The 27,616-nt window shown below is 41.4% G+C and overlaps 1 protein-coding gene across 1 annotated transcript; it reads right to left on the bottom strand.

Moving 5' to 3' along the window:
- Window positions 1-1,601: 1,601 nt before the first annotated feature.
- Window positions 1,602-27,501, bottom strand: CUNH6orf118 (chromosome unknown C6orf118 homolog). Its single transcript, XM_026504664.2, has 9 exons — window positions 27,444-27,501; window positions 24,578-25,251; window positions 23,613-23,735; window positions 22,745-22,804; window positions 12,879-13,003; window positions 10,225-10,283; window positions 5,541-5,722; window positions 2,277-2,330; window positions 1,602-1,667 (listed from the first exon to the last, which is right to left on the bottom strand). Exons 1-9 carry the CDS (start codon window positions 27,499-27,501, stop codon window positions 1,602-1,604), a joined length of 1,401 nt encoding a protein of 466 aa, XP_026360449.2.
- Between the last annotated feature and the right edge of the window lie 115 nt (window positions 27,502-27,616).

Here is a 27,616-nt window from a genome sequence, read left to right as displayed (position 1 = left end):
AAAGCAGAAGATACTCTAAGAGCGGCTACTGTTACGGATATGTATACAAAAGTACAACTAATCACACGCATACATGTATTTATTCCAATATTTTGAGTAGAACACATATACTGCATTAACTTTATTAGCGACTAAAACCGACAAAAAGAGATGTATCTTCATGAATTTATACATCTGTAAACGTTCGTGCTATGCACATGGCAGCTGTGAATTTTCATGGGTCATTTTCCAGTCACTTGAGTTACTGTCTGTTTCCTTCCAGTTTACAAATTCTTTAATAAAATCCCAAAGGTTCCTTAAACGCAACAAATGAACACAATGGATTAGAAAAAAGTGCCTTAAGCACACGAGAAAATTTTAAAACAAGCATTTATTTTAGGACAGATTTACTCAAAAACATAAAATGAGACTTTGTAATCTTCCACTTCCATTTTAAAGGATTTCTAGTAGCATTTTGGCCTTGAATGCAGCAAAGACTCTCCCCGTATGTGGACACAGTCCAGACTAAGTAGAGTGTGGCCGCAGACACAGATTCACCCCGGAGATAATGATGTTTACCCTTTAGGTCCATTCGCTCTCTTGCCGAAACTATGGAAGGAACCTTCCCAATCTTGTATTGCTAATTCTATAAGCTTTTCTTTGAGGACACCCAACATAATGTCATCTACCTGTGGTTCACTCAGCCATTCTAACACCTTTCTCCGGAGACTTTCTCCACCATGTGAGCTGGAAAGTAGAGGGTGCTATTTCCTAGACTCCTTCATGGCTAAGGATGGTCTTGGGACACGGTGCTGGGCAATGAGATATGAGTGTAAGTCCCTGGAAGCACTTCCTCTTCTAAATAAAGCAGAAAAGCCTCCCGAGAAGCTCTTCGTCTTTTGTCCTTTCCTTCCCCCTTTATTCCCCTGTGGGATGTGGACCCATGCCTGGAGATAGCCACATTTCGGCCTCCAGGAGGAAAACCATACTCAAGGAAAAGAGAGAAGAAAGATAAAAGAACATTGGTTCCTTGATATTATCATTGAACTGAGACCACCTACAACTAAATGTCTTTTTACTGTTGTTACAAATTAGCACTATCCATACTTAAATCAGCAATGGTTTTCTGCTGCTCCTAGTCTTAACAAATCCTGAAATTTGAACTGTAGTACCAATTCTAAGAAAATTAACTACATAAAGCTAAATTTATGTAATCGATAATATAAATCAGCCATTTCATTTTTAAATTAAAATTGTCAGAGTAATACACGCACAGCATTCTTCAAAAATTTAAAATCACTAAAAGCCATATAATTTGAGAAAAGAAAGCCACCACAGTCACCTGTCTCCCCACCTTCCTGATCCCTGCCATGAGAATTTACCCTCAATCCTTCAGTTCTTTCCAAAGAATTTATTTCTACAATGCTAAGTAATATACATGGACTGAGATGTAAATCTTGGTCTAAGTATTCTTGAGCACAGGAAGGGATGTAACATATATTTAAAGTTAACACTCATGAATATAAACATTCCAGAAGCACCGTCTCATCGAATGTAGATTTGAGTGGATGGTTTTGAGAAGAGCATGAGATTATCCCACTGTTTTATCACATCATCAATACTCACTGCTGCTCTTCCTCACTCCTCTTGCTCTTCTCCACGATCTGCTTCACCTGGTTTTCAATAACCTACAAGAATAAAAAATCCTTTGGTCATGTATAATGGCATGAGACTGATCTTATAGGATAAGAAGACTGAATCAAAATGGAATGCCATTTCTAGAATCAGGCGTAACATACTAATGTATACTGTATATAATACAGAGGGATATATATCTAGATAGATAGATATAGATATAGATATAGATATAGATATAGATATAGATATAGATAGATATCTAATTGAAGCAGAATTACAATCTGTTAAGCAGCAAATTGTTAGTATGTATTCTGGAAGGATATCCTGAAAGTCATGAGAGGAACCAGTTCATTATAGTCCTTGTCACCAAATAAACTCATTACAATGCATTGTTACATATGCAAGGGTTAGAGAAATCAATTCTGATTGGCCACTCAACTATTAAAAAAGGATGTTTATTTTTTTTACTAATACATTAGCTTACACCTGTCCAGTTTTAAGCTAATGTCTGCATACTGAGATATTCTCAGCATTACAGAGAGTTATCGTTTAGAAAGATAATGCATATATTCTTATTTTGTTTAGGACACGGTACGAGAAGCACACCTTTCTCTAAAGGAAATATTTCTATTGAAAAACACGGAATCACAGAAACTTACATGCATTTTCTTCTTTAAAATTCTATTTGCTGTTTCCAACTTTATAGCTTCAGTCTGAAGAAGAAATGGTTTTAAAAGTCAGATGCTTGGTTAAGAATATTTGTTAAATACTTTTCCCCATTTATGGAACAAAAAGTATTATGTAAATGACGTTATCTAATTTCAAAACTACCCAATAGCACGCCATTTAAAAACAGATGAGTAAACAAAGCATGATTTGAAGGACATGGGGTAAAGACAGAAAGATCAATAGTCTCCTAGGTCAAAAACTAGAGGCAATAAGGGTCGATATTAGAAAAACCCAGAGAATTTTAGGGAAATTCTAGAGCAGTTCCTCAATTTTCATAATTAATAACAATTTGTTAAGGTGGCTGGATACAATATAAAATACCAATAATGCGGGAACCTGGGCTCAGTCAGTGAAGCGTCCAACTCTTGATTTCAGCTCAGGTCGTGATCTCAGGGTCATGGGATCGAGCCTCAGGTCGGGCTCCGGGCTCAGCGGGGAGTCAGCCTGAGATTTTCTCTCCCTCTGCCCCTCCCACCATGCTGGCTCGCATGCTCTCTCTCTAATAAATAAATCTAAAACCCCCCACATATCAGTGTTACATATATACCAGCAATAACTGATTATAAACTATAATATAAAATGTTTTAAAAGTTTCTATTAACAATAGTAACAGATGCCATAAAGTCACAATAACAAACATAAAAAATTAAGACCAGTGCATACAAATAAATTAAATAAACATAAAATGATCCTTGATGGGAGTGTTAATATGGTAAAGCTGTAACTTCTTCCCAAATTTATCTATAAATTCATTGTAAACACAATCAAAATATTAAGAATATTATTACTGAAACTTGAAAAGTTATTTAATGTGAACGAGAATATCCAAGATAATTGTGAGCAAAATAATGATGGGCAGGGGGTATAAAGATTTCCTCTTCCAGATATTCAACATATTGAAAATTATTAGCAATTATATCAGTGAAGCTGGATAATGCATAATTAAGAACCAAATGGAATTTTAATCTCACTTCTACTGCCTTCTCACTGTGACCTTAATCAAATTATTTAGCATAACTGTGCTGTGGTTTCCTTAGCAGAAAAAGAGGGTTAATTATATATAATAATAGCTATTATATATATCATATATATTATAAATATATAACATTATAATAACCATTTCTTAGGGTTGTTGGGAATTATATGTGCTGCGGTTAACGTAGAGCATGAAATCAGCCATAATACCCGGCTTGCTACAATGTAACACGTCCAAATTAGCATAACGTATCTTTCCCGTAAACAGATCCTCCCAGGGTCAGTAAGACCCCTTGTCACACATCATGTGCTTGGGGAACAGTGACAAGGATTTGTGGTTATCTTGAAGGACCAATAAAAGCGGCAGCAAAGAAGAGCAAAGGGTCTTCCTCTCTGAGCGCGTTGACCCCCTTGCCCTTTTCCTCTCTCATGGCAAAGTTTGGAGTAATCCTTCATCCATCGGTACAGGGATTGCTGGCCATGCCCGGCAATATGGAATAGTATTTTTTAACTGTTCACAGTAGTATCTGGCATATTATAAATCCTTGATACATTTAGTTATTTTTTATTCTGGTTAGAAGTCACATACTTCAAATCCAAAACCAGAAATCAATTACTTAATAGGATAATAAATGCAATTCAGTTGTACCTTCTAGTATTTGATTCCAGGAGCAAATAACAAATAATAAAGTAATATAAATTAGTGATACCGAACCCTTACAGGGATCTTCTATTTCCTAGATTCAGTCCACTTAAAGAAGTTTTAATTATGAAAGAAGTTTACATGGTTTTACATTAATATCATGCTCACAAGATTTAAAGCTACAACATGTTATTTTCAATGTTTAAAAATTCGACTGCAAATTAGTGTTCATTCTCGGGTCATTATCTCATTTAAAAAGGAACAGACTGGGGGTGCCTGGGTGGCTCAGTCAGGTTAAGCATCTGCCTTCAGCTCAGGTCATGATCGCAGGGTCCTGGGATCGAGTCCCACTGTGTCGTCAGGCTCCCCGCTCAGTGGGGAGTCTGCTTCTCCTTCTCCCTCCGCCCCTCCCCGCTGCTTGTGCACCCGCACACTCTCTCTCAAATAAAATCTTAAAATAAATACGAACAGACTGTAAACAAAAACACAGAAGGAAATCTGACATATTATTTTAAAAAGAGAAGTCAAAACAAGTTTAAACCACCACCACCATCCTATACACTGTATAATTCTGCTTTAAAAAAAAAAAGATTTTAGGGGCGCGTGGGTAGCGCAGTCATTAAGCGTCTGCCTTCGGCTCAGGGCGTGATCCTGGCGGCGTTCCGGGATCAAGTCCCACATCGGGCTCCTCTGCCGGGAGCCTGCTTCTTCCTCTCCCACTCCCCCTGCTTGTGTTCCCTCTCTCGCTGGCTGTCTGTCACATAAATAAATAAAATCTTTAAAAAAAAAAAGATTTTAAAAAGGTAGTGCTGGGAAAGTATACGTAACTAACCATGAGAAAAAGAACAATTGCACATCACTTATAAACTCTAACTAAGTGGTAACATTGAGTCAGATTCTGCACAAATAAAAATCAGTTTATAACATATAAAAAGTAGGGCAGCATAACATTTCAAAACACAGATTACAATCTACATTATATTGGTCATCAAAAAATGGGGTAGTAATAATTGTTAAAGACAATATAGCGGACTCTCCTTTCAATGGCAGTAACTAATTTCTATCTTCTAACATAATTGTACAACTCCCTGAAAATCTAACTGGAGTTCCAATGTGACACAATGAAAATAATGAGGGCTTTGGAGCCCAAAAGAATTAAGCTTGAATCCCAGCTTTGCTACCTGCAAACTGTGTCAAATTGGGCGGGTTACTCAAACCGTCTGAGCTTCAGCTCAAGCTAATTAGTACATATTGGATACTAAACATTGGCTGTCACTACTTTTATGACAAGCATTTTCTGTACAAAATTGTTAAACTGAGACATCAACTGACCTGAAAGAGATCCAATTTGAACCTTAACAGAGCTCGACAGAATTTTTATCACCTTTATTTTTGTTGTTTTGACTAGATCTCTTAATTATTCTACCATTTGCTACAAATGCTTTGTAATGAAAATATATTTGGACCAATTTTTCCATTATTGTTTACCCAGCTGCAAAATGAAATTGCTTCTTGTGTTTGCCAACATCTTCAAGCAAAAGAACAATGTAAACATTCATACAAATAAATTATATACCTCTATGCTTTTAATCCTATTTTCAGTGATTTGTGAAATTCCAGTATGAATCAAAGTTGTCTTAATTTCTCTTTCGAGAGCTTGAATTTCATCCCATTTATTAAGTATTTCACACCTCTTCTTTTCAACTTTCTCAATAAGAGTAAGGTGATCCTCGTCCATTACATCTTTCTTAGATAATTCTGGAAATATTTTTAAAAGCAAAGTATTACTGTTTAATATGCCATCTCTTATTAACGGTATCATGCATGACTAACAGTATTACGTATGACATATATAGCTACAAGATATAATGTAACTCAAGCTCCAAGCACATCAATAAAAAATTATCCGATCCAAGAATGGGGATATTCCTCCCCTATTTTATTTCTATAATCAAGTATTTATTGAGTTCCCAATCTGAGCACCTAACACAGTGTGGGGAAGGTACAAGGAGGACTTTGCAGGAGTGTGGTGAAGTTGACACCCGAAGGATGAAAAGGAGTTAGACAAGCGGGAGGGAGTAATGAAGGGGCAGAAGAGCACAACTTGGCACATTTGGGTAAAAAAGTTATACTGTAGGGTGAGAACATTGAGGGCCGGGGAGTGACATCACTGAATACTAGAGAGGAAGCAGGGGGAAGGTCTGGAAAGGTCTTATAACCTACGTTAGGAAATCAAAGCTGTTGAAGGCTTTTATTTTTTTTATTTTTTTATAATAATTTTTTATTATGTTAGTCATTGAAGAAGACACAAAAAGATGGAAAAACATTCCATCCTCATGGATCAGAAGAATAAACATAGTTAAAATGTCTATGCTACCCAGAGCAGTCTACACTTTCAATGCCATCCCGATCAAAACACCAATGACATTTTTCAAAGAACTGGAACAAACAGCCCTTAAATTTGTGTGGAACCAGAAAAGGCCACAAATCGCCAAGGAATTGTTGAAAAGGAAAAACAAAGCTGGGGGCATCACAATGCCGGATTTCAAGCTGTACTACAAAGCTGTGATCACAAAGACAGCATGGTACTGGCACAAAAACAGACACATAGACCAATGGAACAGAATGGAGAACCCAGAAATGGACCCTCGGCTCTGTGGGCAACTAATACTTGACAAAGCAGGAAAAAACATCCAGTGTTGAAGGCTTGTAGGCTGGGATCAGCACACACAATGGGCACTCTGTCTACAGTACCAAAAGTGGATGAGAAAGTGTGACGCTGGAACAGGATGACCAGTCAGAAAGCTACTACAATCATTCAAACAAGATCAGATCAGGATAGTACTGTGGCATAAAGAGAAGTGGGGAAATACAAAAACGATTTCGGGAACAGAAACAAGGAGGGCTTGGTAACTGACTGGATTTGGATGTAGAAGACAGGCAGGTATCAAAATAACCCCTAGGTTTCAGCTTTGCTACACCCGGGAACAGGTGCAGCAGGAAGGAAGGGAGTTCACGGCAGCAGAGAGGTAAGAGAGCTGGGGTCGAATCCCACCTGGGCCACTACCTACAAGCTGCGTTGAAGTGACTGATAGGGCGGGGAGGGAAAGATTTCTGCCACAGGCTTTCTGACTCGACTTCGATGTGTTTGGTGATGCCGTTCATTGAAACCGTTTAATCTTGGATGTGTTGAGTTGGGGCACCTATGGGATACTCAAGTGGCCTTATCCAGGAGACAGTTGGGCATAGGGATCTCAAGCCTAAAAAAGAGATGTGGGCAGGAAAGAGATTTGGAATCAAAGATGAGTGCATTGAACCAAAGACATGCTGGTCTCCAACGAACGTCAATATTTAAGGATTCGGAAAGGAGATGGAGACACCGAGAGTAACTCACTGCTAAAGGAACTTGATCATCAAACAGCACAGTTAGAGTCTGACTACAGTGGTAGGACAATTTTTTGAGAAAGAATGACTAATCCTTTTTGATAGGAAAGCAATTCAAAAGAGTCTCATACTACCCGTACCTGGTGAACGACACAGAAACCATTGCCAGCATTCGAACTTCCAAATTTGGAAGAAGGGAAAACTTCTGAAGATGACTTTTGAAATTTGGGGGAATTAGCTAAGCAGATACACAATGAACTAACCGAGGAGGCAGAAACAGCCAGATTAAGCTTCTACACAAACAGAAACTGTGAAGTCTGATCCCCACCTGAACCGAAGCTGAAGGTTTCAACCTACGACAATTAACCGGGGATGCAGAAGCCAAAAGGAGTGTAAGGACACTCCAATGAGCCAACTGTTGTTGCCTCTTTTCTACCTAAAGAGGAAGACTGAAGGGGCACCTGGGTGGCTCAGTCAATTAAGCATCTGCCTTTGGCTCAGGCCATGATCCCAGGGTCCTGGGATCAAGCCCCGCATCAGGTTCCCTGCTCAGCGGGGAGTCTGCTTCTCCTCCTCCCTTTCCTACCACTTGTGCTAACTGTCAAATAAATGAAATCTTAAAGAGAGTGTGAAAAAGACTGAGATACCAGACAGGAGAAATTCCCCAGAAAATACATATGTTTGGCGGAGAGGCTCCTGAATGGGAAAGTTTTAGGAAAAGAACAGAGGAGGATAAACACAAGCCCCCAGATTTCTTCGGTAGCACTGGAAAAGTGTCAGAAACAGCTAGAATCAACTATTAAGAAACGTTTACTACAGTTCTAGAAATTGGTAATATCCCCTTGTTTAGTTTTTCATCCCTGGTGTTTTATTCTATTAGCATTTAGCAACGAAGCCCTTAAAGAAAAGTGGGATAAATACCATATGATTCCACTCATAAACGGAACCTTAAGAACAAAAAGAATCACCTATGACTACAGAGAACAAATTGATGGTTGCCAGCGGAAGGGGGGGTCGAGAGAGGGGGAAAATGAGTGAATAGGAGACGAAGACTCAGGCCTCCAGTTACAGAACGAGTAAGTCCCAGGAGTAAAGAGCAGAGCATAAGGAACACAGTCAATGATACTGTAACAGCGATTTACGGGGACAGGTGGTAGCTACACTTGTGACGAGCGTCCCATAATGCGCAAATGTGTCAAATCACCGCGTCATACACCTGAAATTAATGTAACGTTGTGTGTCCATTATACTCAAATTTAAAAAAAGAAAAAGAAAAAATGGTGGGCCTGCCTTCGGAAACAGCAAGGGAACAGGAAACAGTGAGCCGGAGTCCCATCCATGACTTTCCTATAAGAGGAACCCAAGAATACGCAAAGTGGATGCAGGAGAAGGATGGACCCAACCTCCCTGTAAGTCCTGACATGGGGTCAGAAGACAAGCACTGGGCCAGCCTGGGACAAAAGAGAGGCCAGGACTCAGGCCACAAGAACCCCTTGGAAGATACCCAGCAGGTAAATCACACAGGGGTTGCTCGCAAGGAGGAAAGAAGGAACAGAAGGAAGCAAAAGACCCTAGTAAGAACTTTTGAAGCCAAGTTCCGCTAAGGAGTTAAAATAGGTTAGATCTGTGAGTATACCCTAAAGGCTGCTGGGAGGGGAGGGGTGATTCCAGTATGAGTTAGTATTTTAACAAACTTGGAGGAAAAATGGCATTTGGTTGAATCATTGCATTAACAGTATAGAACTTATTTTGATTACTTAATCATATTCTAAATTGTGTATCTAATTATAAAATAATTTGAATATTTAATGCATAAGTATTCATAAATGTATTAGATTCCCATAAACTGTATATTCTTCCTCACAAGCAGCCATGAGGAGGAGGAGGAATGGGCCGGGCCACTCCCCTGAGCCAGGCTCCCTGCTCCTACTTCCGTGGATTCTCACATTTAATCTCTCAGTGCACCTGAGAGGGAAGTACCATCATTATCCCCACTTAACAGGCAGGCAGCTGAGACTAATGGAGTCTGGGTGAACCACCAGCCCCGTGGCCTGCCAGGGAGAAGCGTCCAGCCCTGGCAGCCCTCCACCACCCGCACACCATGGGAGTGGGGCTGAACCCAACAGAGAATGCGTCTGTAAGACAGAGGACATCACAAACTCGGACACCCTGGGAAACGTATCGTTTGTAAATGCTGACTTCTTTGAGCTGGGAAAGGAGATGCAGGGGTTCTAGAATCCAGAATGGACTGTCTTCATCGCTGTTACCCTGGAAACCACAAGAGGCCACAGCCCTGCGTCCTCTGGTTCAGGCCCATGTGGGGCGCAGCCCTCTCTAAAGCCTGTAAGGTACTATTAGTCCTTCAGCACCCGGCACTACAGAACTGTTCCATATTTATATCACTTGCTCAATTTCTTAGGATCTATTCCAAATGTCTTGGTCAAAACTTGACATAATTCTTTCTACATGAGGTCTTGACTTAATTCACTATTCCGCTAAAAACCACAAAGATCTTAGAGAGGAATAACGTGGTGTACATGTATCGGGTTCCAGAGAAACTGAAAAACCAAAGGTGCCCGAAGCAACAGACACTGGAGTAGTAATCTCCACCCCGACAGGATCTATTAAGGAGATGAACTGTTTCCTGCACATTTAAGGTATTTCATTTAAACCACTTCAGAGCAAATGAAAACCTGCTGTATTTCTAAAGAACTTGATGGAAAAAATGTAAATGAATAAAACTGAATAAGCTCCCTGAAAAAAAACAAAACCCTTTCAAACAAATAATAACAGGAGGCCATAAATCATAATCATAGACGAGGACATGGAGATTCTTCACCCAAAGGTCAGAAGAACAACATGACGCAATTACTCGCCTGACTTCTCCTTGGCGGACTGCAGCAGCACGTGCTCCATGTCTAGCTCACTTCTGAGTCTACGGGTTTGGTGATAAAAAACAGTAAAATGTCAGAACTCCATGCATACCTTTCTTCTTTTGTCTATTTTATGCCTTAAGTCTTTCTTAAAAATTGAGAAATAGTGATCTCAGTTCTATCAAGAAAGGTAATTTGAAACTCTATATAAAATGAAAGCCTAAGTCAGTCAAATTAAATAAACTCTAGAATACTTTCTTCCCGAGATTGCATAAACCACTACTTGAAAAAGCTGGTTCACATAAAATAAATGATTTCCTATAGAGTTTATGGATATTATTTTGTTACTTGAAATTCTACAAGGGAGGCAAAGAAACTAGCATTTACGCTCAGAGATAAACAACAGATGAGGGGCAGTGGAGGCCCATTACTGCAGCTAGAATGGCACTGTGTGTTCCCTGGGCCTCGTGATTTCCTCCCACAGATGCAATTCACAAATCCCACTAGGTTTACACTAAAAATAAAATACGAGACGTTTTAAAAGAAGGAAATGAAAACATCTATCTCTTTGTATCCTCTCCCTGGTTAAAAAACAACAACTAAATCAACTGTCTTATTTCTAATACATTGGGGGGGGGGGAGGGAGTCTAATGCATATCGCTTGTACAGAGAAATCCTGTGATTTGGTTAAAAACATGAGCACCACAAATGCGTCTATGTTGCCTGTCCACAGGGACGTAATGGTTAAATAGCTTCACATACATTAGCTTATTTTATCAGAGATGAAAAGAAACAAAAGTATTCTGACTACCAATTTTAAGAAATTGAGATTAAATGAATTAATAATAACAATAACAGCCTTGTCAGTGTGCAGATTCAGGGCATTTAGTTTCCAGAAATGTTAAATGTGTTTAGTTTCAAATATTATGTTCTGTTCCATTGCTTTTTCTTCTTCTTCTGAGATTTTAATTATATGTAAATTGGATCTTCTTTGCCTGTCTTCCACTTCAACCAGTTTTTTTCTGTCTTTTATTTCTTTTGTTATATCATTTTCATTCTCTGGCTTGTTGTTTTTCTCCAGTGCTCCTTATTGTGCCATCACTCAAGACTATCCCTCCTTGGGTGTGTCATAATTTTGTCTGGACCTATGACATAATTTTGACTTTTTCAACTATCTTTCCTTAGTGGTCAAATCTTGCTTCACATCTTCCTTTTTATCCCTGTTGATTGCTGGGCTTAGTGTTTACATTTCTAACTCAAGGTCATTTCCATAGCTAGAAATGCTCTTTTTAGAATATTTAATTAAGTTTGGAGTGCTGTGGTATAGTTTTCTTCTCCAACTTTTTGTCGTTGTTAGATGGCAGGGATTTTCATCAGCTAAATTGTTTGGGTCCTCATTTTATGAAGAGAGACAGTCGTTTGTGCAGAGATCATTTGCACCTCTGCATTTTTGTGGGTAGGGATAGCAGCTAGGGTAATGTGAGGTTCCTAATTCAAGAGGACACGTTTTTGTCAGAATAGCAAAGTATGCTTTTGTTGTTGTTTTAGGGTATTTTTTATTTTTATTTTTTTTTACTGGATAACTTTTTTTTTTTTTTTTTTTTTTTTTTGGAGGAAAGAAAGATCAGTAGTGAAAAGGTCATGTGCCCTTCAATTTTCTCTTTTATGGGATTCTAAACTCCCCTCCCTTGCTTCTTTTTCTCTTCAATGCACAGTTCTAAAGGATGCTGATAACTTCCTTTCAAAGCTCTTCCCACCATATCATTATCATTTCAGCACTGGTTCCTTGCTTCCATGCTCACTTCAAGTCCTTTTCCTTCTAAGTCAGTGCTCTGATAGACCAGTAAACTCTGTGGTATTATTTGGGGAAGCTGCTCTTTCTCCCTCCCTCCCTTCCCCCACCTTCCACCCTCCCTTCCTTTCTCTCTCTCCTTCTCCCCTCCCTTCCCACGTCTCCCTCCCTCCCTCTCACTACTTCCTCCTCTCTCCCTCCCTCATCTCTCTCTTTCCATCCCCCCTCTTCCTCTCTCTCTCTCTCTCTCTCTCTGTGGCACTGGTTTTAGAACATGATAGGCCTTCTACCAGCTCCATTCTTCTCTCTCCCCCCACTGCCTTTGCTCTCACCAAGATTTGCAGAAGGAGAGTAGATAATGATTCACTGGCATTTGGTGTGTATTCTTCTATTTTCAAGTATTTTGAAGTTTTGATGTTTTTGCCTTGTACTTATACTGAAGGCATGGTTTTGTTTTTTGTTTTGTTTTCTTGGTCTTCTTTAAATTCTCTACAAAACATATGCCCTATCCAACTGTGATTTCATCTGAAAGACTACACAGAAAAGTTAAGAGATTTTTTTAAGTTAAAAACACAACAAGACCATTCACAAAAGGTGTCTTGACTTTGCAGCAGTGTCACCTATCCGTAGGTCCCCGGGGACCACTAAAGAAGATGAGATGCCTTCAGAAACCATCCCAAGCCACCCCCAGATTTGGTTGAATTTCCCAGTCACAGACGTGATGGCTTGTGAGAGGCCACACAGAAGGGTATTAGTAAAGGCAGCGTGCCTCACCCAACAGTGCAGAATAAATATAAATATATATGCTTGTCACATGGTTTTAAAATATTATCCCAACATATCAAATCAGACTGTTAACTCTCACTTGTCATTATGCTCCAGGGCTGCTTTGGTGGCCGTCACCATCTCCCTGAGCTCCTCCCTGGCCTGCTTGACATCTGCAGTCTTCACAGACCTCTTCTCCAGCCCCTTGGCATTAGCCAGCAAAGTCTAGGAAGGACAAGGCAGGCTATAATGGGTAAGACACACACAGGAAGGGTGAACATTTTCTTTTTTTGTTATTACAGTGTATTCAAGATATCCTGAGTCAAAACAGAAATTCTAGGTAAAATAGGTAAATAAAGAGGATAAAAGGGAGGAGAAAATATTGGAGAAGGGATAACTAGTCATGTAAAGACCTGGGTAAATATCATTTTTAAAATTTTAAGGTTTTATTTTCTTAAGAAAGTTAAAAAGTGGTAGGGGTTTCACTGTGGGTTTGTGTGGGAAAAAGAAATGCTGAATTAAATGCCCCAAGTACATTATCATGAGCACCAGAATTACTTCCAAAGTGGTGAGAAACCATTTGACTATTCTACATGGATATAAAGCAATGCTGAACTCAAACGTGGAGACAAAGATCTCTGCCTCATTAGGTGACAGGCTGCCACATTTCCAGAAACAGAAAGAAGGAAATGATGCCCTGTTGGCTCGGGAAGCTTTCATGCCAATATTTGTTTGGGATAAAGGTACATATGTTCCTTTTGGACTCAACCTCAAAAACTAAGGAACAGGGTAGACCCCCAACTAGAGCCTTTGTTTATTCCTGTCCAAAAAAAAAGCTTATTTTTCTGCAGCATGAAAAGCTCAAAACAAGGAAAACTTTGCACACATCCAAGTTTGAATTAAGCAGTAAGTCAGAGATAGGGAACATGGCAATGGAGTAGGACAACACCAGGCTCACCTCATCCCTCAAATACAACTACCTAACTATCAAATCCCTAAACACCCCCCAGAAATCGACCTGAACACTGGCAGAACAAACTCCACAACTAAAGGGAGACAAAAGCCCACATCAAAGAAGGTAGGAAGTGTGGAGACATGGTTTGGGAGAGAAACAGTTGGTGGCCAATGTGGTGGGGAGAGAGCTGTAGTCACAAAGAAGGGTGAGAGACAGACTAGCACATAGGGGAGCCCACACGGGGAACACGAATCCCCGTAACAACTGGCTTAGAAAACAAGAGGGGCTGAATTCCGTGAGTTCTGGCAACTAGTGGGGCTTAAAGCCTAGAGTTTTAAAGGTCAGCGTGCCAGGCTCAGAGAGAGCCCTGAGGGCTTTGGGGCTACAGCAGGAGAGAAGGTGGGGCAGGCAGACTGCAGACATACAGCACGGAAACAGCAATCTGAAGAGCACCTGGTGCACACAGTGGGGAGGTTATCTGCTCATCGTGGAGTGTGTCCTAGAGAGGAAGTGTTCACAAAGACCCCCCCCGGGAATGAAGGAACAGGCAGGCACCATTTCCTTTGCCAACCCTCAACACAAGCACGGGCCACATGTAGGAACCAGTGCCACTTGTCCAAATGGAACCCACTCTCTCGGCCACGTTTGCCTCGGTCCCAACACAGTGGGTCCTCTCCCCCAGAAGAATGGCCCAAACTGCACCAACACCACATCTCCCAACCTGGGAGTTTTCCAGGGCCTCAGTTCCAGTGGTGGTGGTGACTGGTCTCATTTCAAAAGCAGAGCACACCTAGTTAAAGTGCCCCACATTCAGGCGAGGGACCAAACACTGCCTGCAATGGCAAAGAAAGCCTCTGCAGACAACTGTCCTGAAGGATATAGTGGCCAGGATAAAACAGCAGAGTGCATGCAGCACACATTGGAGACACTCCCTGAAGTGCCAGGCCCTGCGGAACAGGGGGCACTACACTGCAGGGCACTACAGGACCTCTTCTTCATAAGGCCATTACCCTCAAGAACAGGAGACATAGCTGACTTTCTAAACACACAGAGAAACAGGCACTCTTAGATAAAATGAGAAGACAGATGAATTTGTCCCAAATGACAGAACAGGACAAGACCACAGCCAGAGATCTAAGTGAAACAGATATAAGTAACATTCCTGATGGATGATTTAAAGTAATGATCATAAAGAGACTCACTGGACTTAAGAAAAGAGTAGAAGACACCAGTGAGACCTTTAACTCAGAGATAAGGAATAAAACATAGCAGAGATAAAGGGTTCAATGAATGAAATGAGAAACATGCTTGATGGAATGAACAGCAGGCTGGAGAAGCAGAGGAATAAATTACTGATCTAGAAACCAGAGTGATGGGAAGTAATCAAGCTGGACAGAAGAGAGTAAAAGGAATTATGCAAAATGAGAACAGACCTAGGGAACTCAGTGACTCCATCAAACATAATAACATTCATATTATAGGGATCCCAGAAGAGAGAGAGAAAAGGGGGCAGAAAATTTATTTGAAGAAATCATAGCTGAAAAGTTCCCTAATCTGGGGAAGGAAACAGATACCCAAATCCAGTAGGCACAGAGAACTTCCAACAAAATTTTTTTAAAAAAGCAGATCCACACCAAGACATATTGTAACAAAAATGGGCAAAATGTAGTGATAAAGAAAAAAAGTTTAAAGCACCAAGACAAAAGTAAACAGTTACAGGGGAAACCCCATAATGCTATCAGCGGATTTTTCAGTAGAGACTGTGTAAGCCAAAAAGGGGTGGCATAGGGGCGCCTGGGTGGCACAGCGGTTAAGCATCTGCCTTCGGCTCAGGGCGTGATCCCGGCGTTATGGGATCGAGCCCCACATCAGGCTCCTCCGCTATGAGCCTGCTTCTCCCTCTCCCACTCCCCCTGCTGTGTTCCCTCTCTCGCTGGCTGTCTCTCTCTCTGTCTAATAAAAAAAAAAAAAAATCTTAAAAAAAAAAAGGGGTGGCATAAAATATTCAAAGTGCTGAATGGGGAACATCTGTAACCAAGAACACTCTATCCAGCAAGGCTATTATTCAGAATAGAAGGAGAGATAAAGAGTTTCCCAGAAAAAAAACTAAAGGAGTTCATGACCACTAAACCAGCCCTACAAGAAATATTAAAGGGGAAACTCTGAGTGGAAAGAAAAGACCAAAAGTGACAATATGAAGGTAGAAAACAGAAAAGCAGTAAAAATGAATATTTCCATAAAAAATCAATCAAGGAATTCACAAAATAAAAGGATGTAAATTATGATACCATATACCTAAAATGTGGGGAGGAGAGGACTAAAAAAAGGGTTCAAACTTAAAGGGCCATCAACTTAATATAGACTGCTATACGTAGATGTTATATACAAACCCAATCGTAACCACAAATTGAAAACCAGTAATAGATACACAAAGAACAATGAAATCCAAATATATCACCAAGAAAACCAACAAACCATGAAAGAAGAATCAGAAAAAAACTTCAGAAACAAAGACAAAATAAGAAACAAAATGGCAATAAATACATATCTATCAATAATTACTTTGAATATAAGTGGACTAAATACTCCAATCAAAGACATAGGATAACAGCATGGATAAAAAATAAGACCCATCTATATGCTGCTTACAGGAGATTCATTTCAGACCAAGAGACACCTGCAGATTGAAAGTGAGGGGACGGAGGAACTTTATCATGCAAATGAATGTCAGAATAAAGCTGGAGTAGCAATACTTGCATCAGACAAAATAGATTTTAAAACAAAGACAGGAACAAGAGACAAAGGACAATATATAGTAATGAAGGGGACAATCCAATAAGAAGATATAACAACTGTAAATATTTATGCACCCAACATGGGAGCATGCAAATACATAAAACAGTTAATAACAAACATAAAGGAACTAATTAATAGTAATACAATAATAATAGGGAACTTTAACACCCCACTTACATCAATGGACAGATCATCCAAACAGACGATCAACAAGGAAACAATGGCAGTGAATGACACATTGGTTCAGGTGGATTTAACGGATATATTTAGAACATTCTATCCTAAAACATCAGAATACACATTCTTCTCGGGTATGCATGGAACATTCTCCAGAATAGATCACATATTGGGCCACAAAACGAGTATCAAGAATTCAAAAAGATCAAAGTCATACTATTCGACTTTTCCGACCACATTGGTATGAAACCAGAAATCAACCACAAGAAAAAATCTGGAAAGACCACAAATACATGGAGGTTAAATAACATGTTACTAAACAATGAATGGGTTAATTAAGAAATCAAAGAAGTCCAAAAGTACATGGAAACAAGTGAAAATGAAAACACACAGTCCAAAACCTCTGGGATGCAGCAAAAGCTGTTCTAAGAGGCCAGTTTATAGCAATGCAGGCCCACCTCAAGAGGCAAAAATAATAATAATAAAAATAAAAACCCTCAAATAAACAACCTAACCTTAAACCTAAAGGAGCTAGAAAAAGAACAACAAACAAAACCAAAAACCAGCAGAAGGAAGGAAATAATAAAGATTAGAGCAGAAATAAATGATACAGAAACTAAAAAAAAAAAAAAAGAACAGATCAATGAAATCAGCCTCCAGCTCTTTTTTTTTTTTTTAACAAAATACCCATTTATTTGAGAAAGAGTGAGAGAGCGAGAGAGAGATTAAGAGAACAAATTGGGGGGAGGGGCAGAGGGAGAAGCAGACTCCCCACACAGTAGGGAGCCCAACATGGGATTCCATCCCAGGACCATGGGATCATGACCTGAGCCAATGGCAGATGCTTAACTGACTGAGCCACCCAGGCGCCCCCTTTTCCTTTTTCTCTTTCTTTCTTTCTTTCTTTCTTTCTTTCTTTCTTTTTTTAGACTCCAACTCTTGATTTTGGCTTGGGTCATGATCTCAGGATCTTGAGATTGAGCCCCATGTCAGGCTTTGTGCTCAGTGGGGAGTCTGCTCTAGATTCTCTCTTTCCCTCTCTCTCTCAAAACAAATAAATAAATCTTAAATAAATAAATAACAAATGAAAGAGGAGGAAGAACCACCAACATCACAGAAATACAAACAATTATAAACAACAAGAATATTATGAAAAACTATATGCCAAAAATTGGACAACCTAAAAGAAATGGTTAAATTCCTAGAAACATATAACCTACCAAAACCGAAGCAGGAAGACATAGAAAATTTGAACAGACTAAGTACCAGAAAGGAACTCTCCACAAACAAAAGAGCAGGATTGGTTGGCTTCACGGCTGAATTCTACCAAACTTTTAAAGAAGAGTTAATACTATTTTCTCAAACTATTCCAAAAAATAGAAGAGGAGGGAAATTTTCCAAATTTATTCTATGAGGCCAGCATTACACTGATACCCAAAGCAGGTAAAGACACCATCAAAAAAAACCAACCAAACAAACAAAAACAAACAAACAAACAAAAACGCAAAACAAAAAAAACTACAGGTCAGTATCTTTGATGAACATAGATGTAAAAATCCTCAACAGGGACGCCTACGTGGCTCAGTTTGTTAGGCGTCTGCCTTCAGCTCAGGTCATGATCCCAGGGTCCTGGGATCAAGTCCCACATGGGGCTCCCACTGAGGGAGACTGCTTCTCCCTCTGCTCCTCCCCCACCCCTGCTCGTTCTCTCCCTCTCTGACAAATAAATAAATAAATTCTTAAAAAAGAAATCCTCAACAAAATGCTAGCAAACCAAATCCAACAGTACATTTAAAAAAATCATTCACCACAATCAAGAGGGATTTATTCCCAGGATGCAAGAGTGGTTCCATATTTGCAAATCAATCAATCTGGCACATTACATTGATAAAAGAAAGGATAAAAACCGTAAGATTATTTCAATAGATGCAGAGAAAGCATTTGACAAAGTATAACATCCATTCATGATAAAAGGCCCTCAAGTAGGTTTATAGGGAACATATCTCAACATAATAAAGGCCATATACAAAAATACATACAGTGAACATCATACTCAATGGGAAAAAACTAGAGCTTCCCCTCTAACATCAGGAACAAGACAAAAATGTCCACTCTCACCACTTCTATTCAAAATAGTACTAGAATCCCTAGCCACAGCAATGAGACAACAAAAAAATAAAGGCATCCAAACTGGAGAAGTAAAACTCCCACTATTTGTAGACGCCATGATACTCTATGTAGAAAACCCTAAAGACCACCAAAGAACTGCTAGAACAGATAAAGGAATTCAATAAAGTTGCAGGATACAAAATCAATGTGCAGAAATCTGTTGCATTTCTATATACTAATAATGAAGCAGCAGAAAAAGAAATTAAGAAGACAATCCCATTTACAATTGCACCAAAAACAATAAGACACCTAGAACAAACCTAACCAAAGAGGTAAAAGACCTGTACTTTGAAAACGACAATACTGATGAAAGAAATTGAAGATGACATAAAGAAATGGAAAGACACTTCAGGCTCATAGATTGGAAGAACAAATATTGTTAAAATGTCTATACTACCCAAAGCAATCTACAGATTTAATGCAATCCCTATCAAAATACCAATAACATTTTCCACAGACCTAGAATTTTTTAAATCCTAAAATTTATACGGAACCACAAAGAAAACCAAATTGCCAAATCAATCTTAAAAAAGAAAAGCAAAGCTGGAGGCATCATAATTCCAGACTTCAAGTTACATTACAAAGCTGTAGTGATCAGAACAGTCTGGTACTGGCACAAAAATAGACACATAGATCAATGGAACAAATTAGAAAGCCCAGAAATCAACCCACAATTACATGGTCAATTAATCTTTGACAAAGCAGGAAAGAATATCCAATGGGAAAAGGACAGTCTCTTCAACAAATGATGTTGGGAAAACTGGACAGCTACATTGAAAAGAAGGAAACTGGACCACATTCTTACACCATATACAAAAATAAACTCAAAATATATTAAAGACCTAAATATGAGACCTGAAGTCATAAAAGTCCTAGAAGAGAGCACAGGCAGTAAGGTCTCTGACATCAGCCCTAGCAATATTTTTCTAAATACGTTTCCTGAGGCAAGGGAAATAAAAGCAAAAATAAACTATTGGCACTATATCAAAGTAAAGCTTCTGTATAGTGAAGGAAACAATCAACAAAAATAAAGACAATCTACAGAATGGGAGAAGATACTTGCAAATGACATATCCAACAAGGGGTTAGTATCCAAAATATATAAAGAACTTATACAACACAACACTAAAAAAAAATTGAATAGTCCAATTAAAAATGGGCAGAAGGGGAGTGCCTGGGTGGGGCAGTCAGTTAGGCATCAGACTCTTGGTTTCACCTTAGGTCGTGATGTCAGGGTCGTGGAATCGAGGCCCACATCAGGCTCCGCGCGTGGCGTGGAGAATGCTTGAGATTCTCTCTCTCTCTCCCTCTGCCCCTCCTGCTCATGTTCTCTCTCTCTAAAATAAATAAATAAATCTTTTTTAAAAATGGGCAGAAGAAATGAATGACATTTCTCCAAAGAAGCCATCCAGACGGCCAACAGACACGAAAAGACGCTCAACATCACTCAGCATCAGGGAAATGCAAAGTCAGAAGTACAATGAGATGTCACCTCACACCTGTCACAACAGCTAAAATCAACAACACAAGAAACAACAGATTTTGGGGGGGTTGTGGAGAAAGGGGAACCCTGCTACACTGTTGGTAGGAGGGCCAACTGGTGCAGCCACTCTGGAGAACACTACGGCCGTTCCTTCAAAAAGTTAAAAATAGAACTACCCTACAATTCAGTAATCGAGATACTGGGTATTTACCCAAAGAACACAACACATTAATTTAAAGAGATACATGCACCCTGATGTTTATAGCAGCATTATTTACGATAGCCAAATTCTGGAAGTAGCCCAAGTGTCCGTAGACTTATTAAGGGATAAAGAAGATACGCACACACACACACACACACACACACAATGGAGTATTATTCAGCCACAAAAAAAGAATGAAATCTTGCCATTTGCAACAATATGGATGGATCTAGAGGGTATTAGGCTAAGTGAAATAAGTCAGTCAGAGAAAGACAAATACCCTATGATTTCACTCATATGTGGAACTTCACAAACAAAACAAACAAGCAAAGGGGGCAAAAGAGAGAGATAAGCCAAGAAACAGACTCTTACCTACAGAGAACAAACCGACAGTTACCAGAGGGGACAGGGATGGGGAGCTGGGAGAAACAGGGGATGATGGGGATGAAGGAGCACACTTGTCCTGAGGACCACCGCGTGTTGTATGGAAGTGACATAATCACTCTATTGTACGCCTGACACTAGTATTACACTGTATTTAACTAACTGGAATTAAAATTAAAAATAAAATAATTCAAGATAAAAAGAAAAGAATTAAGGAGTAAATCAGAACTGACCTTGTAATGCTGTGAGTTTTTTCAAATACAAAGAAACTATACTTTCCAATTTATAAGATAGGATTTTTAAACTTCATCGAATTCAGAAAGTCAGAAGTAGTTTTAGCAGTGTTACATTCACTTAGTTTTCGGGACTACTACAGTTAATCCCGCAGGCTATTTTCCTTACTAGAACCTAGTGACCTACGCCCGGAGGGACTGCTGGGGGCTGTCAGTCAGGTGAGGATACGCTTCATGCTCTCCCTGAGGGTAACGACGCTCCTGCTCTCTGGCAGTCCCTGACCGAGCACCATTTACGTTCCCAAACTGTTTCTACGCGGTTACGTCAGTGCTTTGGGAATACAGTCAGCATGTCAGTCTGTGCCCCACTCCCATCTCTGCCTCCCACTTCTGTGTCTGGGACTAAATTCCCCTTTTCTTATAAGGACACCAGACACTGGATCAGGAAATCCCCCCAACGACCTCATCCTCATTTGATCATATTTGCACTGACTCTATTTCCCAGGAAGGTCACACTCACAGCTTCCAAGTGGACATAATGTTCTGGGGGACACTATTCCGCCCAGCACAGCTGCCTCATGGGGCAAATGCAGGCAAGGTGGTGATCCAGGCCACCGTGGGGCACCGGTGAGACGAGGACCTCACACACACACTAAGTAGCCAAAGTTCAATGAAGGACAGACTAAAAACAGCGTTGGAAACTCTATTTTGAGATATTAACAGGGCATTTTCTGAGTTTTATATTGTCATCATAACAAATTAACAACGACTTTGTGGCTTAACACAAACTTATCATCTCTATTCTTTGGGACACCAGTCTGGGTTCACTCTGCGGGGCCCTGCCAGGGTCTCACTGGGCTGAAATCAGGGTGCCAGCTGGCTACCTTCTTTTCCCAAGGCTCTGGGGCAGAATCTCCTCCAGGATCACTCAGGTCGTTGGCAGGACCCGTTTCTTTGCAGCTGTAGGATGACTGAGGTCCCGTCCTTGCTGGCCGTCAGCTTCTGGACACCTCTCTCTAGTCCCTGTACGTGGGTCCTCCAACCCAGTGCCCCCAACGGCCATGGAATCCTCCTCTCACTCAGAATCTCTCTGACTCCCCTTCCACCACTTCTCCCTTCTGACCCCAGCCAGAGAAGGTTCTCTTCTGTGAGGGACCCATGCGATCACATTGGGCCCACCCAGGTAATTCAGGATAATCTCCCTATTTGTAGGTCTGTAACCTGCCTGCCCTGGACACCGAAGTGTCCATGTCCAGCAGGAAGCCGGAAACAGGTACAATCTGGAACTCCCAGGAAATATCTGGGTGACATATACAGAGCTGGGGGTCATCGATGGAGGAGTCTGCAAGTGTATCTCACAACCAAGGGAGAGAGGGAGAAAAGAGACGGCCAAGGCTGAGGAAAACAGGAGAGGACTGGATTACACAGGGATGAGCCAGAGAGATCACTGACAGTGGGCGGCCAGAGACAAATGGGGCTTCTTGGATTCAGGATGCTTTCTCCTGCTCATGAAATAAGAAAATGAAGAAATAGGCTTTATTTACACATCTGGAGGATCAGCTGTTACCTTATACTGTGACGGGGACTGGGGGTGCAGAAGTATTGCCACGTAGAGTTCATATGCATCCTGCACAAAAAAAATCCATTGAAAATGTGTTGTATCACTACAATGTAAGTTTCTTTGCAGGGATAAATAATATGGAAGCTGAGGATGTCAGTTTAGATCATTTCTAAATGATATAGCTATAACATGTTCCTTCAGTATATAAACCAGTAATACACACAATGAAGTGTATAAAATCTCACCAACTTTAAAGCACATTTGAGTGTTAACTGTTGGTCACCTCAGAACAGCATCCTAAAATACCCTGACACACATACAACGTATGATCTCCTGCCATACAGATGCTCTGCGGGGCCCGCTGAGCTGCCAGGGATGAGCTCCCTCGGGATGGGGACATCCTCTGGAGAACAGGCCACTCTGCGGCTGCTCTTAAGTACTCCTTGTCTTTAGGACTTAGGCAAGAGCAAGATCTGGAAGCAACCTCATTTCAACTCAGCTTTGATATAAAGGTCACTCTCATCACAAAACCACAGCAAACTTATAATTCCATAAGAATGTAAATAAAATAATTATGCATAATTATAAACATTTATATGTTACATATGTACAATTTAGAAAAGCCTATAAATAACTGGGAAGCTTAAGTGGGGGAAATGGCCTTCAGGAGTGAGCTAGCTGGCTGTTTATTCCCACGGCCCATGTGTGATTTATGCGGCTCTGTGCACGTAACTTTGCGTCTGCGAGTGATTTTCGTCATCTCTAGGAGGGAGGCCATGATACTGGCAGAATTTCTGCGAGAACTGCGATCCTGTGTGCAGAACATCATGTGTGGCTTTCAGTGGTTGTGTGGGAAATAAACATTTTTTATTACCTTAACTTCCTTCAAGATATCACCAAATATCAGAGAACTATTGCAAATATCGTCAAAGACTTCTCTCAAGACGTGGAGCCTATTGAACTGCTGAGGGTCACATACGCACACTTTCTGGAGCTCCTGGTGGAAAAAAAGAACGAGCTATTTCAGGGTGTCTTCATTTTCCTTTCCAAACAGCTTCTCGGGTAGAGGAATGAGAATTGCCACGGGGCTTTCTATCAGAGGGTCCAGCTCCCCCCGAGTTGGGTCTAGGCAGAGCCAGGCAGCAAACCAAGGTGCACCTGATTCCCTCCAAGCAGTGTGAGGAGGTCAGATTGCACGGTTGTCAAAGGTGTTGGTCTATGTTCTCTTTATTCACTCCCTTCCACCCTGTCCTCGAGGATTCACTGCGTCCACAGTGTCCCCCAGGGTCTTCCTCTTTCCATTAGTCCTCTCAGCCAAAACCCTCATCAGGTTTGGTTCTTTCTCAGGTACGCTGCTATTTCTTCCCTTCCTGCATTCTCACCCTTGCATCACATCCAAGTCCCTATGCACGGCTCACAGCTCCTCCCATCACGCTAACCACCTTCCACAGACAGGGATGACTCCAGGCAGATTGTACCTACGTTACCTAACTGTCTACTCCCGCCTCACTCTCCCCGCACATGCTTCCATGGTGAGTTAGGCAAACCTTTTCTCAGATGTGTCTGCTATCCATGAACATAGTATGTACCACAGCTGCCAGGCAGCATCTGACGCTCTGCCTATGAAGTCACCTCCAACTGACCTGGTTCCAGACTTAGCCTTCCTTTACTTCTCCCTGTTATCATCTACATCATGTCAGATGTTCTCAGCAACTGGTAGGTACACTACTCTCTACCTGGAAATGTAAAGGAGGTGCCTGAATGTGGGTCTCCACCCAGCATTTAGACACCTGGAACTACAGCAGTGGGCCCACAGCACTGCAAAATTACCCTCCTTACCTGCTCCAACTTCTTTTCATGGTTTATCGCTGCCTTGCTCCCCGTGAAATCGTGCTTCATGAGATCTTGCTTTGCAAGAACTTCTTTTTGGAAACACAGGAACTTCTTATACTTGTCTGCCTTCGTTATGCCGGCTAAGTAGGAGCTGACGTACCGGTACTCATCCTTGGGTCGGGGAGACATCACACACTGACGGCTCGACTCCACTGTTCTGTACTTGAGAACCTTCATCTCTGGCAATCTCAGCTCTTCTCTCCTCCGTAGTTCTGGAGACGCCTCTTTTCCCGGAGCCTTCCTTGGAATGAAGTCCTCTTCTGAAGTCCGGGAAATATGCTCCAGAGGGTTCAAATACCTGAATAGTGGTGTGGTCTGGGCATCTTTAGGACTCAGAGCTGTATTGATGGTAAAATAAGCCAAAGCATCTTTCATCTTTGCAATCTTCTTATCAGGTGGTTTTTCTACTTTGAAGATTTTTTCCCCTTTTGGTCTGTTGGCATTGGGCCAGTGATAGAGGACTGTCTCAGGAGGCCTGTAGAGCTTATTGGAATTCAAGTGCCCAGAGGTGTAGAGACAGATGTCATCTCTGTGATCTTTCTGAAGTTTGTTCAGAAGTTTTGTTAGATTGCATAAATTCCTATCACCTTGCACCTCGCAGTGCTTCCACCTCACGTAAACTGGTCAGAAAAGATAACCAGATTATTGAATATTAGTTCCATAATAAGACAATAAGACAGCTGTGTGCATTTGCTGAGCTGACATAGCCCATTCCCAGAGGAGGAGCCGACAGACACAGACGGAAAACAGCGCACAGCCCATGCCTGGCTGCAAACGGGGGGCTGCTAGATATGCATGGTGTGCAGCTCTGGTCGGGAAGCCCAGGGCCCTGCAGGGATGCCTGGCCTGCTCGGGCCACAGAGCATGCAACTCTTGATCTTGGGGTTATAGGTTCAAACCCCATGTTGGGTGTGGAGATTACTTAAAAATAAAATCTGGAAGGGAGGAAAAGAGGGAGGGAGGGAGGGAGGGAGGGAGGGAGGGAGGGAGGGAGTGAGTCCAGGGCCCTTCAAAGCCAGGAAGGAGGAGGAAGAGATTTTTGATTTAACACAGGTTTCTTACCATAGTAGCAAAGGTTCTGAAAGGAAAGCTTAACTGTGTAATTACGATTCGTAACGATGGCGCTTAGAGCCATTCACCCCTAGGAAGTAAAGACAGGTGTTTTTCTTTCTCTCTTAGTACTGACATGTCCCAGAGTCCCTGACCAAAGTCCTCAGTGACTGCTGAGCCAGTCACCCCTTCTCCTCCCATGCCCACTTGTAGGAAGATAAGGAGCCACAGAGTAAAACTTGTGGGTACGCTGATGGGGAACCCAGCTCCTTCCACAAAGAGCCCTGCTTCTCATATGTCCTGGTGGTAAGGCTCCACTTGGGCACATGGTCCAGGACATAAAACTGTAAAAACCTGGCTTTTTGAGTCTGTCCTAACCATGTGCTCTCAAAGAGCTTACATAATCTCTCCGAATCATCGTTTCTTCCTCTGCAAGATCAGGATAACCACCCTACTCAAAAGGATTGATTGACAGCTAAATGGAATCACATTTGGCAAAGGAGCCCTTGGCCTGGAACAGAGACTCCATAAATGGCATCTATTTTCAGGAAAGGACTCTAGGACAGGTAACTCCTTATGAAATGCTTCTGGTAGAACGTGAGTTGTCCCTGACTTCAACATGAGGAGGCCACAGAGTAGCTAGCCCACAGCATCACCGTCCCAGAGAACCCTGGAGGAATGAATAAGCAGATCTTCTGTCCCCATGTGTCACGTGAGCTGGGAAGGGCACTGGCAGAAGAGTGGTAAAGCAGGCCCATTGGAGCCCTCGAGGGCCCATTCTTTTTTTTTTTTTTTAATGATTTTTTATTATATTATGTTAGTCACCTTACAGTACATCCCCGGTTTCCAATGTAAAGTTCGATGATTCATTAGTTGCGTATAACACCCAGTGCACCATGCAATACGTGCCCTCCTTACTACCCATCACCGGTCTATCCCATTCCCCCACCCCCTCGAGGGCCATTCTGAACTCCCACAGACCGGGCATTACCCAGGCCCATAGCCCTGTCACACCTGCTGGTCCTCACAATGATTCCACCTATAACCAGTTTTGTCCCCATTTTGTAAAAGGGAAGCCGAGAAGGAGTTATGGGGACCCGCTCAAGTCCAGACACCTCACAAGTGGCAGAATTTGTTCCTAAATACAACATTTTTACCCAAACTGCTGGATCATCTCTCTCATTCCATTAGCAGGGAAGCACTTTCTGGGACCCATGCCACATCCAAACCAATTTCCCTGACCAATCCATGTCTGAAGTAATGACAATAAATCAGGACACGTGATTTCCTCTGTTTTCACCTAAGAAAAGAAAGGCCCAGAGAATATGAAGACGTAAAACAGCTTCTATTTCTGTGTAACAAATTATCACAAACTAAGTAGCTTCAAACCCATGTATTAGCTCACTGTTCTATGGGTCCAAACCCCAGCATGAAGGGGTTGGGTTCTCCACTCAGGATATTATAGCATGGATACCAAAAGGTGGGCCTGGTGAGGTCTTGGAAGCTGTGGGAGAAAACCTGCTTCCAGGCTTATTTCTGTGGTTGACATACTCCAACTCCCTGTGGTTGTAGGACTGAGGTCCCCACTTCCTGGTTGGCTGTTGGTAGGGGTCACTCTAAGCTCCCAGTGGCTGTCCTCATCCCTGAACACACGCACCCCATTATCCCTGAGTCCCCTTCACATACTTCTCGTGCCCCCAACCTCTGACCCTCCTCTATGACCAGCTTCATGTGATTAGGTCAGGCCCACCCAACATGCTACCTGTCTTGAAGTCACTGGTGCCGTGGGACACAGCACAATCACAGAGCACTCTCTTCATGTTCAAAGTCTCGGGGACTATGCCAAGTATACACCAGAGGTCAGGGGAACTTGGGCCATCCCAGAGTTCTCTCCATCTCAGGGATGTTGCCAAGCCCAGAGCACAGTCTCTCCTT

The sequence above is a fragment of the Ursus arctos genome, unplaced genomic scaffold, assembly GCF_023065955.2.
Source record: "Ursus arctos isolate Adak ecotype North America unplaced genomic scaffold, UrsArc2.0 scaffold_13, whole genome shotgun sequence".
Taxonomy (NCBI): domain Eukaryota; kingdom Metazoa; phylum Chordata; class Mammalia; order Carnivora; family Ursidae; genus Ursus; species Ursus arctos.
Note: the sequence above shows the minus strand (reverse complement) of the source record. Positions and strands in the feature narration are given on the sequence as shown.